The sequence below is a fragment of the Haemorhous mexicanus genome, chromosome 5, assembly GCF_027477595.1.
Source record: "Haemorhous mexicanus isolate bHaeMex1 chromosome 5, bHaeMex1.pri, whole genome shotgun sequence".
Classification (NCBI taxonomy): Eukaryota; Metazoa; Chordata; class Aves; order Passeriformes; family Fringillidae; genus Haemorhous; species Haemorhous mexicanus.
The window spans coordinates 5,445,319-5,462,569 of NC_082345.1; the positions used below are offsets into that span (position 1 = coordinate 5,445,319).

General features: G+C 40.5%; 1 protein-coding gene across 1 annotated transcript in view; it reads right to left on the reverse strand.

Annotated features, from left to right (window-relative positions):
- Positions 1 to 17,251, reverse strand: part of CACNA1C (calcium voltage-gated channel subunit alpha1 C) — a 458,875-nt gene that overhangs the window by 375,586 nt on the left and 66,038 nt on the right. The window contains exons 2-3 of the mRNA XM_059848110.1: positions 13,326 to 13,649; positions 8,800 to 8,903 (exon numbers count right to left, since the gene is read on the reverse strand). Coding sequence (XP_059704093.1) covers positions 8,800 to 8,903; positions 13,326 to 13,649 — 428 coding nt within the window. The remainder of the gene's footprint in view (positions 1 to 8,799; positions 8,904 to 13,325; positions 13,650 to 17,251) is intronic.

The window sequence follows — 17,251 nt, forward strand, 5'->3', positions numbered from 1 at the left end:
CCAGATGAAGCTCCAGTATCACCCTCATTGATTGATTTGCACATGATTGTTCAGTATTTGCACAAGCAAATGCCCAGTTGGGTTCTTGGACTCAGGAGGTACCTGAGGCATTTAGCAGAAGGAGGAAGCTGGAATTCCTCTATTTCCTTCCCTTTGTGGCAAGGACAGCAGTGATTTTAAAGAGCAGAAGCAGCAGATTTCCTTGTTGTACAGCAAAACAATCCTTACCAATTAAATTCCCCAATACCTGCCACCACAGTGACACCAATCCTGTGTGTGAGACCTTCCTTTGTCATTGCCATGATTTAGCCTCTGCTATAGAAGCTGTGCATTCCCTTTGATGCTATTTCAATTCACATTTTTCATCTCAGCCAACTGCTCCTGAAGGGCATTGATGTGCCTTTTGTACAGACTCAGGCATTATCTTGATGACCATAATGAGGAGAAGCTTTCTGCTTGTTTATTTTTAAATACAAGTTTAGATTGTGAAACAATTATACAACTAGATCTTGAAAAAATCTTTTGTGACCACATGTTTGCCTGCACAATCTCATCTAAACAGGGATTCTTGTTTAAAAGTGACTCAGACAACAAGGCCACACAAGGATAACAGCACTGTAAGAGGTTTTCAATGGATAAAAATAACAATAATAAAATTACATGCAAGTTCCGCTTTTGTGTGAGGTTTTATATTTGAGGGCATGTAATAGAACTGAAACATTTTAAAATGTCCACATAAAAAGCATTCACCATGCTACAGATCAAAGAGTTGTAGTAAAAGATTAAGCACATTTATTGCTAAGTAGAAAAACATTTCAACATACCAGATGAAGATAACCATATGCAAAAGACGTTTGCTTCAGTTCCTAATATAAGCTACCTAAATATAAATTTTACAAGCAACAGACAAGGACAAACCAGCAGAAGATGATGAATTCCAAAAGCCACAAGCTCTCCACCAGTGCAAGTTTATCAGGACAGCCTGAAAAACAGCTGCACACTTGCCAACACAGCTAGCCAGGGAAGCACACACATCTCATTCCATTCTGGAAAGCTTCTGCTGAGGGAGCTGGGCACCTCACATGTGCCATTGCCAAATTCAGCACACAGGGCTAAAGGTGCTGGCACCCCTGCTAGAGAGGCTGGAAGGGAACTGTGCCAGCAGCAGCCCCAGGAAGGGAACAGTTTTCAAAGGTGCTCCTCTGGCTGCTCAGTGTTCAAGCTCTGTGTGGGTAAGCTCACCACGAGCACCAAGACATCAATTTGCATCTTATGTCTACCAAACTTTACAGCAATACACCATTAAAGTGTCCACTGAGCAAAACATGCATTCCTTGCTGTCCCAGAGATCGTCACAAGCTGTTAAGGTTGTGGCAAACACAGCTGTGCAAAGATGGTCCATCTCCCTTGCCTAGGCTCAGCTGAAGCAGAACTTGCTGAGGGTTTCTCCAGGAGAGAACCTGCTGAGCCAGCCTTGCAGCATCTGCCAGAAATGCAGCACACTGCAAAGAGATTAATGAATGTTTCCTGCTGCTTGCTGGAAGTCTTTCCCTAACCAGTGGTCTCTCAACATCATATTCTTCATCAAGAATTATCTTTGCTAAGTGCAGGCTCTTCATGGGAATTGTACAAGCAGAAAAAGCAATTTCATTCCATAAGGTTATAGACAACATCAATTATATATTGTCCAGCATTTTTGAGGTGAAATCCAAGAATGGTCTCATTTTGTTTTGAGGCTGTCATTCAGCCAGGAGGACTGAAGAGCTGCTATGACATACAGACCCTCATGTTGTAGGAGTTAGAAAGCATAAGAGAAAATAGGAATTGTCCTTGAGAGGAACAGCCAGTCAAAACTCTGACAACCACACAAAACATTCCTCCCTTTTGGCAATTCTGTCCCTTGGCAAGAAGCACATCCATTATTTTACTTCTGAGGGAGCTATGAGAAGTTCTTGGGGTTTTTTCTAGTTTGAACAAGTCCATGAAGCATTGCCTTTAGAGTCAATGATTCTGTACACGTCAGCAAAGCCCAATGTTCCAGCAATTGTTTGTCAATGGCATGCACTGAATTAGTGGATGGCTTTTGGTGACAGCCAAACTCCAGTGAAGTCAATGAGAAGCTTGCCTGACTTAGAATGGGGTATAATACAAACTACACATAAAGGAACCTAAAGGTGATAAAGGAATATAAAGGAATTTAAAGTTGATATGTAATATGCTCGATTGAATTTCTAGATTTTCTAGATGCTTATTTCCTTCCTAATGTCATTAAAAGATTCTGAAGAGCTCATGAACAGAACAAGTCAAACACCCCAAAGACTTGTAGAAGGATAAGGATACTTGTATTAAGAAGGACAATACAAAAATGACCTGCCATTTTGAAAATTTCCACTGCTTTTAAAAGACTGATACATTTGCAGTGGCAGGAATTAGGACTACAGAGAAAACATCACTACTTAAATACTCTTATTTGGCCTGCTCCCACATTTTTTCTGTCTTTTTTAAACAGGTAAAAAAGAAATCCAAATGAAACACGCACACACAAAAATCCTACACTGAACCTGATGTTTGATAAACAAGAATAATTACCACCTGAAAAAAAACCCAGCTAACAAATTTGTTAAGATTTAGAAAGCCTACAGATAAAGAAAAGGGAAACGGCAATCAGAGCTGTCTACAAAAAGGGGATAAATGGTTTAATGTTTGGACTAACTAGATAAACTTGCCATCAATCAGAACCAAAACATACAACTAAAATTTCAAAATCACTGACACAGAAACATACAACCTACAAATTTCACGTAACTCTTTTCATGGAGTTGGATTAGTTAGTGTAACAGTTTATCATTCTTTGCATTTTACACAGCTTACAGTCCTACTGCCATGTCCATGCCTACTGCTGGTGTTCAGGCATCACTGGGATGAACACTGATTTCAAAAGCAAAAGGCTCAGACTAGGAGAGCAATGTGTAGAGAATGAAGCTAAAAAAATAAGGAGATAGAATGTTCACTGGGATTAATTACTTGGTTACAGTGTCCAGGTCTAGGAAGAGAAAGGGAATTCAAGAGTAAAATTAACAAGAGAAGTGGTCAGGAAGCTGAGTAAGCAGAGCACTGAGGTCAAATGAGAAAACAGGTGGGAAACATGAAACCACTCTGGAAGGGAGAGTGCAGCTAGGAGGAAAATGGAAAAGGGACAAGTCTGTTAGAATGTGCACTGGAACAAGGAGAATTACTTGGCAAGGATTATGAATTTAAAAAGCAAAAAAAGATATGGGGGGGACACAGCCATGAGAGATCTCAGATCCCATGAAGAGATGGCAAACACCAAAAACACCAACAAGCACAGACTGAGTGAGGACTCTGGGGCCACTGGTACAGAGAGAAGCTGGGATTTGGTCAGGACTCTGAACCCAACAGTTTTGTTCCTGCTAGTAATACATATGTCAGTCTCTGCTTTATCAGTTTCATCTTCACAAAGCCTAGGAAATGACACGACTATGTTTAAAAAAAACAACAAAACCCCTACTTTTTACATTTCTTTTCTAGTTACTGACTTGAAATTGACTGCTTGGAATTCTTGGAATTGACTGCTAGGGATTTTCTTCTTTCTTCACAGTCTTTTCTACAGCATTTATTGTTAATAGTGTGATGGAGAAACTGAGATGGCAATTTATCCAAGGCCACACAGCTTGCCAATACCAGGACCAGAGCACAAGTGGAATGCCTCCCTCTTAAACCCCATGCTTATTCTTCCACCCTGTGCTTCTCTGCAGCTAGGGGTGCTGAGTATCACCCTGTCAGAAGCAGGTTGGGAAATGTTGAACCTAAACTCCATTTTATTCAGCTTCCTCAGAATCACACAGTGATTCACAATCTTTCTGGAAGAAACCCTCAAGGATTTTTTGGCACAATTTCCTTTCTTCTCATCCTGACTCCAGTCCCTTTCCAGCCGCCTCAGCAGCGTTTTTCCAGCTCCTGTCACTCAGCCCTCCCTGCTCGAGCCCTGTAAGTGTGTGAGCTCCCCCAGCTGCAGCAGGGCTGGCATCAGGCCCAAGGTAATAAACCTATCAGAGCTCATTAGCTTGGTGTGCACTCTGTCCCTCACCTCCCACACTGTCATCCTCTGCTCACTCACTGGCTGGGATCTGGCACACACCAGGGTGAGGGCAGTGATACAGCAGAGCCAAAAGCTTTTGTGCAGTGTTCTTCCTCACCTTCACCCAGAAAAGCTACCCTTCCTTTTCCCAACCCTCTCACCCATACTTTGCTCTCTAACAATTCCTGATTTCACACAAGAAAAATTGAGCCTGTTCCGTGTGGTGACTCTAGAATTCTCTGATACAAAATTGTGAAGTTTGTTATGCCAGTGTACAGAAATGTAATAGATTGTCACATCCACATGCCTATCTATGTAATAGATAGACAGTCCAATGTAATAGATTGTCACAAAAGATAGTTTTAGAAAAAAAAAATAAAACAACTTTCTCTTTTTATCAAACAGAAATCCCCTGTTCTACAGGATGCTCCCATAATGACCAGGTAATAAAGCAGCCATACTTCCTGTGTCCATAGGCAGACACAAACACTGGCAGGCACAAGAACTGAGCAGCAAGCAGAAATCCCATCTTTCTTTTCACAGAGTCCTATTTGAGGTTTAACAAATTAGCCTGAAGGTCACATCCCATTTTTTTATACCCTCACATCTAAACACAAGAGATCTTCCTTTACATTTAACTAGTGTACTGCAGGACTTCCCTCCTGTAAGAAGGACCAGGAAGGGAAAGCAGAACTATCAAAGCAACAGAAGGAAGATTTCCCTGCTCTTTACCCAAAGTATAAACAACCAACAGAGCTGCCTTCCCTGGAACGTGTTGTAAACCTTGGTCTTAACCTCATTATGTTATCACCGTGCTGTGACACTGACCAGGCTTGTGCCATTTGCAGCTGCCAGTAAAGTGACAGAAGCATTTTCCTCTCAGCTTCCTATCTTAGGCAGTCTATAGTTTTATTCCTAAATGTCTGTTATCTCTGTCCTAATGCATAATTGCAGGGATAACAAGCAGAAAGCCTCTGTATCAGTCACAGCCTCTGCTGCAGACTGACTTGAATTCCACTCAAACCAGCTCCAGTTTTTCTGGTTGCATTAACACACAACTGTTCTTTTTGTGCAGGGTTATACATGAGCTTATTTTATTTGTGAATTTAAATTAAGGCTCAGCAAGTTCACTGATACAAAAAAATAAAAAAATGCACCTAATGCAATTGCCCTCCATCTGTGTAAGTTTACTAGTTTTCTAGTACTTTCCAGTAACAATAGTTTTTAGTTACTTTTGCAGTAACACTGCAAAAGTAACACATAAAAACTGCTGAACCAATTTCAATCATTTTTATGAGTACATTATACTATCCTGGCATATTTCTTAAAGCCAGTGACAACGACACTGCAGTGAGCATAAAAATAGGAAATCTGGGGTCTAGGATAAATATTCATTTCAAAGCTGAAAGGGCTTCACAGTTGAAGTTACTGCCCCTAGACTTGATAAAAAAGGCCTGAATTATAGGAATTTTATAGATTTATAGGAATTACTATTGTAGGAAGACAGATTGCAGAGAAACAGGCAGAATATCTATGTGGTGTTAAACCTAAACTTGTAATACACAACAGCTATTCACAATTCCTGGCTAATGCAAAAGGGAAGGAATTATTTACTGGACTCTCCTGTATCTAGTTTCAATGCTCACCACTGAGGCATCATATCAAATAGGTCTTGCAGCTAAAGACAAATGGAGACATGGAAGAGGTGACTGGTTTTGTTCATGTACAGGGGGAAGGCACACAGCACTGCCTGTGCCTTATGTGACCAGTGGCTGGTCGTGTGTGAAATTCACACAAAGCAATCATTTATCAAAGCATTATTTAGGCACCATTTTTCTACTTTTACAGAGAGAAGGAAAGAGGGCATTCACATAACCCAGGATGCCTTTCTCTTCCCACACCACCACCCTCTACTCCATTAGCTTGTAGAAGGCAATTGATTGAATTTTGACCTCAGTCACCAAGGAAAATGTTATTTGAAAAGTTATGATGAAACTTTGGAGAAGGAATACTCTGAGCCTAAGGCAAATCTGGCAGCTTATTGGAAAAGTGTTCTGGCACTTTCAGAGTTTGTAAAACAGTTGCTGCCCATTGTGTTTTCTGTAGATAGTCTCTTGTGCCTCAAGAAGTTAGAGATGTCTCAGGAAACCAGGGATGTGGGAGCTCCTGTGATAGCTTTAACCCTAAACCAGCTAAATTGCAGCATGAAAATGAATCAAGAGTTCTGGGCAGCTAGAAAAATTGTGTATGGATTCAATCACCTTTCTGCACATACACACATCTGTGCATGACCCTCAGGCACACACTGCACACAAAAACTCCTTGCCTGTGTCACATTACAGCCTCGACTTCATGGCTGCAAAACAAATCTGATTGTAAAATAGATGTTCACAGGTAGAAAAAAAAAAAAAAAATCAAAGATGAAGTGAGTACATGAGCTTTTACTGGAAGACATTATTAACCCCAGATTCTTTCCAGTCTCTTCCATGTGCAGTTTGGCTCTTTGACAGTAAGGTCCCGCTCTTGTACAGTTCCTGCCTGATGGAATAACTGTAACTCTCATCTATTCTTTCATTCCATTCCAAAACACAACTAACACATATTTTTCACCCTTATCTCACCCATTTGCCCCCCATTCCCTCCCTTTTGCTCTGGACTTCACTCACAGAATGCAGCACATGCTGTATACTCAGACAGTGTGTACACATGCCCAGGGATAAGAATGGAAACTGAGAAAGCAGCAGCAAAACACGCAAAACCCAACAACAGCACACACAGACCAACAGGAGAGCACAGCCTACTGAGCAGCCACAGCTCCAGGCTTTTCTCTACAATTTTGAAAGGTCTTAACTTCAGAAGTCCACACCAAGTATCCCATTTTCCAATTTTAATTATTTTTTCCGTGAAGACACAAAAAAAAAAAGTGGAGTCAAGCAGATTACTCATTTAACTTGCTTCTTCCCCTACTTCTGTGAAACACCTGTTTAGGTAAAGTAACAATTCCTCCTCATCCTCAAGGCTGTAACATTTCCAAACTTTCCTGAGACGATAACTCTTGCTTTGCTAGGATTTTTTTAAACTCCACCAACAAATAACAAGAATTTTTATAGACATTCTAAATGATGCAAAAAATGTCTTGGAAAACAGATGCAGAGTGGAAACTCAAATCACAAGGTGCACATATTTCTTGATAGCAGAACAGTTTCAATACATCTTGTTCAATTACAAAGACACTTCCAGCCTGGTTTTAGCCAGCAGTCTCCTCACTGAACTGAGGGACATCCCCACAACCCAATTAAACTCAAACCAAATTGTGAGTCCTCTAACCTTCAAATCTGCTTCATTTCCCTCTTTGAACCCTGCAATTCACAACATGCAATGAACATACCTGTTTTCCTCACCAGGAGATCAACTGAATGCGTTTTTTATTAAATAAAATACACTTATTTTTGAGAGGTGACCTATTGAAGTGTTTTGAACACACCACAACTCATCATTGTTGAACACTAAGTCACACCAACAAAGGACAGCCAAAGAGACACAAGACCAACTCATGTATACTGTATGTGTAGAGAGTAGTTAACAATCACCACCTCCTGCTTCTCTTTTTGTACTTTTAGGAGTTACAGTGCAAATGCACCACACTACAAGCTTTTGCTCCTTTTTTTTTTTTTTTTTAAGCATAGAAGTATTGTTTCAGCAATTCCTAAAGTTTGCAATGTGTTTTCTAAAACTTCAAGAGAGATTTAATCAGATGACTGACTTCCAAGAGCAGCATGAATCTTTTTTAATTACAGTGTCTGTCAGCCACCCCAGTTGTTGCTACTTTAGAAGTATGGCTTTTGTTCTCCTCCACTGTTGCTCTAAAATTTCTTCAGTCTCAATAAATTTTATTCAGGAAATAGCATCCCTGCTCCTAAACTCTGGGAGTAAGTTTTCATCCTGATTCAACCTGACAAGTAGGAGATTTATTCACATATTTGAGAGGGAAAGAAAATGTTTTCTGCTAATTCAGTGAACTGTGTTCCAGAGCTGGTTTGTGTTTTGCCCTTACTGAACAGAATTCTTTGCTATGGCTTCATGCTAAGCCAAAAGTAAACACTCTTCCTTTTCATACAGACAGCTCAATCCCAAAGTACCAATGCTGCCATCAGTGGTGACAGATGAAAAGCTATATTCCCCCAAAAAGAGGGAATGATTTAAAAAACAAAAACAACCAAAAATTTTTTTAAAACCCACCAAACCAAGCAAAAACCACCAAGTGCACAAATATTGTTCAGCCAAATCAATGCATGTGTCTGAAATGCAAGCATTAATCAGTCATCAAACACCTGAGAGGAGGACAGCACCATTTTCACAATGGCACACAGTAAGAAAAAAACCACCAGATTTAAATCCCTGATTAAAAACATCTCCCACAAATACCTGCAGTTAAAATTTACCAAGCCCTTTTGCAGCATGCTAAAATTTGTTAATCTAAACATCACATACAGCACCTGTGCAACTTTTTGGAATATTCATCTCCAAAACCAGCTCCACTGAGACAGGTAATAAAATGAATTGACAAGACATAGCAATCAAAACCAATTTTTATGTTCTAATCTTTGATGGATATATTTACATTCCCTACCTTCACAAGTCTCCATGATCACTTCTCAAAAGGAATTTTAAAATAGCAATAAACACCATTGTGGACTTACCAGATTGGAATTGGTGGCATTGGAATCATCTTCTGGAAAGGGGATATAGATAGCTAAGGCCACACAATTGGCAAAAATAGTCAGTAAAATAATTATTTCAAATGGTCTGAGGAATGGAGTTAAGGAAATTGTTCCAATATGAGCACACAAAAATAAAAGAAATTTAAAAAAAAACAATATTTATCAGAACTCTGTTTAAAGAAAGCATTCCAAGCCTCTTATACTCTGAAAAGAAACATATGCCTTTTTAAGTGCTTTTAGGAGCTCCCAGCCAAAATTCTTCCTAATATGTCAAAAGCAGTGTAGGCCAGTCACGTGCCAGAGTAAACAAAGGTTTCTTAAAAGTTTTTTCTTCTTTTACTTATTTAGATTGCATTTTCCCAATTTTCCTTCGAGCGTGGCTGCACTACATAATAAGATAATAATAATAATAAGAGAAACCTGTACTATAATGACTGCCCTTGCTCTTTTTATGATTATTTTTTCTTGACTGTTTTCATCTGCATTTATAAATTCTCAGATAATTTAAACAAACATTTTGGGGTTTCTTTTCTTTTGTTGTTGTTGCTGTATTCTTACCTCCCTTTCTGTTTCTCCCTCATATCTTGGAGTTAAACATGAGGGCCCAAGCAATAATAACCATGGCTAGAAGATGTTTAAAAAAGCATAAATTTTGTTAAGGTACAAAAAGTCTTTGTCCAAAATGTTCTTACACTGCACATTGCCATGTATACTTGTTTTGCTTAAAAATTAAGGGAGTATTTCTTTTTCTCTTATTTGCATTTCATTTGGCATCAGAGGGAACACAAAAGTTCAGTATTTTAGGGACAGCAGGAAGCTGAGAGTCCCTTCTGACAAGGAAAGTGTTCAGAGGCATTTCAGCCTTGCATCAGCTTTGCTGGGGAAGAGAGAAACCAAATGTTTGGAATGTTCAACAAAGAAATCCTGCACAAGCTCAGTGCCCCCCTGGCTGTCCAGGGGAACCAAAGGGCATTTTTCTACTGCACTTCATCTACTTCAATGGTCTCCCTCATCTCTGCTGCTGTGAAGTGCCTCCAAAGGCAGCCTAGAGACCAGATTTATGGTCTGTCTACATTCACTGGCCTGCAAGAACATCCTGGAGGCTACTTCTGGGATAACCCCCCAGCACTCAGGAGGGGAATGAGGAGCAGGAGGGAATGCCAAGCATAACCTGTGCCACAGAGTGCATTTGAGCATGGCTTTATCTACCATGGGGCTGCCAAATGTCAGCACAGCATGTCTGATTTTGGTCAGCAGACTGCTGTTCTCAGCAGGCTTGAGCAGAAAGAACAGGAGATCTTTGAATGTTAAGCTGAGCTGCAAGATATACACAAATTCCAGGCACCTGACTGCTGTTTATACTCACATGCATTCTGCATTTCACACATGGAAGACTCTGAGGGCTCCAGACTCACCAGACTACTGTGCTTAAGCCTCTGAATAATAGGAGATAAATGGTACCACAGAGGCAGAAGAGCAGATCAGGACAGGAAGAGAAATTTACATGAGAAATCAGTAAGACTTCTCAGGTGTGTACTACCCCAGGCTGTTTGTATAATTTTTATTGCTTAAAGACCTGGATTTCCACAGGCTTTCATTTTCTTAATCACTTTTTTTTCCCAAAATTTTTTGTTTGTTTCTTTTGGCAGTATTATTATCCATTTATTTATCACTGTTTACACATATTTCCTTTCACTTCAATTCTCTTTTTGCACTGTAAACATTAAAGTCTATAAAATCTACAAATACACTGCACAAAAGGCAGAAAATTAAACACACAGCTAAATCCTTGCAAAATAAGGTAATTACTTCATTTCACTTTTTCTTGAATGCAATTGCTCATTCAGGCTCTTAACACTCTAACATTTGGGTAAGAAACACTACTGAAGTACTATTTGATATTTGTTTAATATCAATTATACTTAAACTTTAGTGGTACAACAAATTAAGCTAAGCCTTTCTCAGTAGTTTTCAGCAAGTAGGAAAAGTCAGAATATAGAATTAAACTAAACCCTGTCACAACCCTTTGATATTGCTTGTTGCCATTGAAGTGTTTCATGTTTACAAATTCCAGATGTCCACTGAGAGGTTCTGATGGGAAAGAAATACTTCCATCAACTCGCCTAAAACCAAGCAAAACCCCAAACTGCAAGCTTCAGCATCTTGGTGTTGCTTCAGTTGCACTGTTTGGTCATCTCTTGGTCTGAGCAGTTCTGTACCCTGGTTTACAACACCTCCTACCCATCATTTGTTGCTGAACTTATTCATCTATCAAATGTTACTCTGAAGACATGTGGTGACTGGGGTGCTGCTAAGAAAACCAATATTCAGTTTTATCCTGTTAGTCATCACCCATCATCTCATGCTTAAAGTATCAGACTTATGTCAGAAGCAATAAAAGTAGCAAACTTAATCAGGGGATTAAAAATTAGCATCTGAAGAAGTAAGGAACAGGCAGGCAGGTAGTTTAAGGACATGGAAAGATTGACAGGAGCATTTTTAACAACTTCTTAATCTGAAAAGTATGTCCATGTCAGCAATACCTGATATACTCATTTTCTGTTTTCACCCAGCATCCCACCAGACACCCAAGGGAATAATATTATCACTTCGTCTTAAATGCCTTAATTCATTTTTTTATCATATTAACTACTGCCAAGTTCTGTACTGCCTTTCCTTGAAATGCTTATCTACCCCTAAAAACATTCTTTTTCTTTTGTATTTCCTGAAGAACCCCATTAGCTTGTGATTACTGTTCAGGGTTAATCCTGGTTTCTCTTTGAGGATGCAAAGGAGGCATACTAAATTTCAATTTGAGTTCCATCCCAAAGACTCAAATTCCAGCTTGCACTGATCAGACTGGGATGACTGAAAAGGCTTTGCTCTTTGCACTCAGTAAGGGAATGATCAGACTCTCCCTGACTTTGCAGGGAAGCAGCACCAACCCCTTCACTCTGCAGCTCTGTGTCAGTGGTTATCATCCATCATCTGTGACACCATCTGTCTCGTGTTCAGACTGTCAGATCTGGCTCTACACTGCTTTTGGACATGTTACTTTAACTGTGTTTCTTTCTCTCTTCTTCTAGATAACCATTATCCATTATACAATACTGAGCCTTATTCTTTTAACCAGAATTCCAATAAAATTAACAGTTCTCAGCCCAGTCTCAGGGACTTACTGCACACCTTTGGGGGTTTTTACCTTGCCCTTTTGCCCCATTCTTTTCTCCATACTGTAGAAAGTGTGATGTCACATGTTTAACAAAAAGGTGTATGGTTCAAAGCAGCAGAGCTTTGGACTGGTGACACCTCTAAAAAAAAAAAAAAAAAATTAAAAAATAAAAAGGGGAAAGCCAGCAGCTGCTATCAATCCCATAGACTGATAGTTCTGACCTCAGATATCTTGACTATCTCTCATGCATTTCCTGGGCCATACATTTTCCAAAGAGCAGAATTCAACCAGTCAGCCTTATCAAGCTATTCAAGCTTCTAGTGGTCTCTCACACCAGGGTGTAGTTAAGATTTCACTTCTAATCCTCTTTCCACACCTGCCCCCCTTTCAGCATAAACCACCTCAGTTAAGACATCAAAAATTATTCATGTACTTCGAGTTCCCAGTGGTGGAACTTTCAGCGTGATGCACAGATTCACTCTGATGCATGGATTGCAAACTGATGCATGGATTTCAACCCGACACATGGATTTCCACCCAATGCATGGATTGCAAACCAATGCACAGATTTCCACATGGTGCACCACTGATTTCAACCCAATGCATGGATTTCCACCTGGTGCATGGATTTCAAACAGATGCATGGAGTTCAACTCAATGCATGGATTGCAAACCAATGCACAGATTTCCACACGGTGCGCCACTGATTTCAACCCAATGCATGGATTTCCACCTGGTGCATGGATTTCAAACAGATGCATGGCGTTCAACTCAATGCATGAAATCCCACCTGATGCATGGATTTCAACCCAATGCATGGATTTCTTCCACCTGATGCATGGATTTCCACCCAATGCATGAAATTCCACCTAATGCACAGATTTCAACCCGATGTATGAAATTCCACCTGATGTGTTGAGTTCAACCCAATACATAGATTGTAATCTGATGTATAGATTTCCACCCAATGCATGGATTTCCACCCAATGCACAGATTTCAACCCAATGCATGAAACTCCACCCGCTACATGGACTTCCACCTGATACACTGATTTCCACCTGATGCACCACTGATTTCAACCCAATGCATGGATTTCCACCCGATGCACCACTGATTTCACCCCAATGCATGGATTTCAATCCAACGCATTGATTTTAACCCAATGCATGGATTTCCACCCAATGCATGAAATTCCAGCCAAGGCACCACTGATTTCCACCCAGTGCACCACTGATTTCAGCCCAATGCATGGATTTCCAGCCAATGCATGGATTCCCCCCGCCATGCACAGGAGCTGCTGTTCCCAGAGGCCTGCCTGGCCGTGTGAAGGATATTTCCATTCGACGATGCTGATGCACGCCCTCCGGATGGGATTCTTCAGCGTGAGGCACAGCAGTGCCCGGGGAGGACGGGTGGCTGTGGTGGTGCCCTGCTTCTTCTGCTTGCCATACTGCTGCCGTTTCCTCTGCGTGGAGCTGGCCGTGGAGATGGTGGCATTGCCAGCACTGCCCATCAGCTTGGCTTGCCTGGCAGCATCGATGGCAGCCTGCCAGGACAGAGCTGCCCCCGGCGTGGGGATGTGCTCTGGGGCAAGCCCTGCAGCTGCATTGGCATTCATGTTGGCATGAGCTGGACGGGGACTCCCATAGTTGGAACCTGCAGGGGGGAAAAGAATTAAAAATAAAATAAAACAGAAATTTGTGAAGATGTTTTTTAAACTGTGGAAGAGATAGCTAGTGTTTTTTTTAAACCTGCAGTGCAGGGAATTCAAATTCTCCATTGTAAAGTAATACCACTATGCAATCCTTTGTCTTGCAAGAGATTCCCAATAAGACTGATGGATGCTGAGCTGTTAGAAGTGCCTCCAATCAATGCACCCTACAGACATTCAGAGAAAAGAAACTATCCTTTCCTTTTCACCCATATATTTTGCAAGTTAGACTGTTTGAAAGTTCAAAAGGTGAGGCTAGTCCTCATCACCTTCTCACTCAGACATGCAGCATGATGCTATCTGGTACATGGCAAAGAACCCAAATGAAATTGCCAGGTCCTACCACAAAAATCTTCATGCTTCCTGGAGATTACCCGAAGGTGAAATTTTGCCAATAAGCTTAATTGTCCCTGCAAAAAACCCATATATACAGGTCTAAGAACAGCCTGAGCAGAAGGTTCAGTGAAGCACAGTGAAGTAGAAACCAGCACACAAGGACACAGCTGGTGGCTTTTTTTGCTCTGTATGTTCCTGTGCAGAGTTTAGGCCAACCACATGTTTAGAAATTGGAACTAATTCCATATCCTAATAAACTGCTGAATCAATGGAGAAATTTTTTTTAAAAGCACAAAATAATAAGAATGCTGAAACCTGGCAGTCCCAAGTTTTGCAGCTTCTCTAGCCAAAAGTGAGGAAGTATATTCATTTGCCCAACCCTAACAATATACACATCAGGTGACATGATGAAGGTGTTGAGAAGGTCTTAGCAGCACAAAAAATAAAGTCACTTTCTCAAGCCAGTGCAGTTGTTCCAGTGTTTCAGTAAAAACAGCTAAGTCACCTGTTCCTCTTCAATGAGGCTTTTTCTGTAACCCAAATTAAAACCCCAATCACTTCAAGAGGAAAGAATTTTGAAATTTCAAAACAGATTTCTTTGCTCTTTGGGCTATGCTTCGGTTGAGTTCTGCAAGAATTTGTGAAATATTAACTGAATTTTATCCCAGGCACTTTACAGAAAAAAATGTAAGCCCTGTTAAAAAAGGGAAACATAGAATCAACACAAAGTCACAGCAGGAAACTCTGATTAAGAAGAATGCCCTGTTTATGTATGTCCTGTATCAGGTTTAAGAGACTATTTAATTTGTTGTGGACTTGTGAGTTTGCCTGTGGCCCATAATTTGAGGTACAAGTAAAAGGAGGCCTGAGAGGTCTGCAGATCTTTTTCCTCCACAGCTCAGCTTCAAAACCCTGCCCACTCCTGAGACTGCCTATTCCTGATTCAGGAAGAACCTGAATGGGGCCTCCACTGACATCTGAGCAGCAGAATGTGCTTCAGAAAGAGTGCACACACGGGGGCAGAGAGTGGAAACCCAGTCAAGGAGTTAGAGCACCTGTTTCAAAGCAAGCTCAAAGCCTCCTGTTGACCATGTTCCACTTTAGATGAGTGTAGAAATATGGTGTTATTAAATAGGACAGCTGGGCTCCTGCAGACTGTTAGACAAAGCTAGGGGAAGACCACTTGTGACACAGCTTCTTTTACAGTATCAGATGAAAGACATTTAAAACCAGGGAGTTGGAAAGCTCTTCTTGAATGGAAATAATTACTCAAGATGCATATTTCGTAGCTGGATGTGCAGTGCCAAGGTAGCACAGCACTGACTGCACTACAAATGAATGGAAGCAGGTGGAATAAATACAACTACATTGACACACAGAGTGCAACAGGCTATGCCTCTACCTAGAAAGCATTCAAGATTTGTAAACTCATCTCACTGCATCACAAGGAAGGACATGACAGAGTCAGATGTTATTGTATGTCAGGCATTGCTGTAAGATTTCCAGGCTGTTACAGAGCAGGGAAACCCAAGCTTGTCTCTGCTCACTGAAAAACCTCCTTGCTGCAAACCAGCCAAAGGAAGCTGATGAGTAATATGACTCTGATTTGTGAAAGGGAAAGCTGAAAGAAACAAGAAATGGGAAATGGTTAATTCACATCCCTCGCATTTTGAAAATGAAGAAAAAGAGCTTTCAAAATCCTACAGGCTAAGCAGATTTCCTCGATGAAGCAGGCAATCAAGTGGCAGACAAACTTAGTTTTCCAAGGCTAAGCAAATTGTACACAGCACTACTCATGGGATACGTATTTATTTTCAGACTTGTTCCAGATGCAGTTTTTCTCTTAGCATCTCTTTGACCTCCCTCGCCTGAGGCATGCTGGAAAGGAAAAATAAATGGAAAATCACTCTAATTATTCTCCAACTCCAGCTTTTCTTTAATACTGACCCATTAGAGTGGAGAAGAAAGATGTGTGTTTTCCAGTAAAAGCAAACTTGCTGATCCCTCTCCACAGTGTTCTTATCATGCTGACTAGACCATGTGCTCCTGTAAATAAACAGCTGCTGCTACTTAATGAAGACTTTTCTGCAATTTGGGAACACGTCAAGTTCCATCATTATTACTTCTTATTAGTTTGGTTCCACATGAGGATCCAAGTCATGCATTTTGACTTTGATGTGCCAGCAAAGTTAAGGATCCAGCTTTTGGTGGTTTTATTGGTTTTGCTTCTAATATGATCAGCAGTCCCATAGCAAAGTGCTTTGTCTCAAATTAATTTCAAATGACGAGTCAGTAATGACAGATTCATATTAACAAATATTACAAATATTGATTACTGATAAGGATCTCTCTGTTTTATGAAGCTCTGAGGCTGTAGAGAGGATCTGCAGTAAATGAGAAATGGCAATGACAAAAGATTTGTTCTGGAGGTACTTTATAGAAAGTTTGAATAAAAGAGCGAATCTCCCACAGCTACATTCAAGAACTGAACAAATTTTCAAAGACAGCATAGCCAGAGTTTCAGGGAGAATGAAATTCCAACCTATAATCCAAATGCTATGGGTTAATTCCCAAGAAGGAAGGAGAACACAGTTCCTATGGAACTTGTGAGGCACCATGCTGAAATTTCACCTACAGCACTCATTGCTCCCCCACCACAAAACTTTGCTGCAACCTGACAGCTGCAGTTACTGGATTTAGGTTTTTTTTTTTTTCTTTTTGCAGTGCAGCAGTGAAATATTCCACTCAATTTCCCTCCTACAAATAAAGTTTCCCACTACCAAATACACCATTATTCAGCTGGATGCTGACCAGAACTAGGAAATGTTGATTGAGCCCCCACCCGAATGCAGTAACTCACTCCACAGCATCATCACCCTGCTAATCCCCACCACCCTTCAGCAAGAATTTCTGCTGTTGACTGTGTCCAGCTGGTGCACAAAATTCTGCCCTCTCAAGCCCTTCTGTGCTATGGATCATTAATTTAAGCATCTAAATATAATTAAACAGAAAAATCCATATATGTGAACAAGTTTGATTACAAAGTCTTTGGAAAAGACTTTCACTTTAAAAAAAAAAATGCAGATTTTTAGAACTTAGATGCAGAAACAACAGAAACACAGGTCTTAAAAATCAGAGTTAAGTCACAAAAGTAGCAGGTAAGGTTGCTCTACCACAGGAAATGAACCACGCTGCACAGAGTACCTGATGC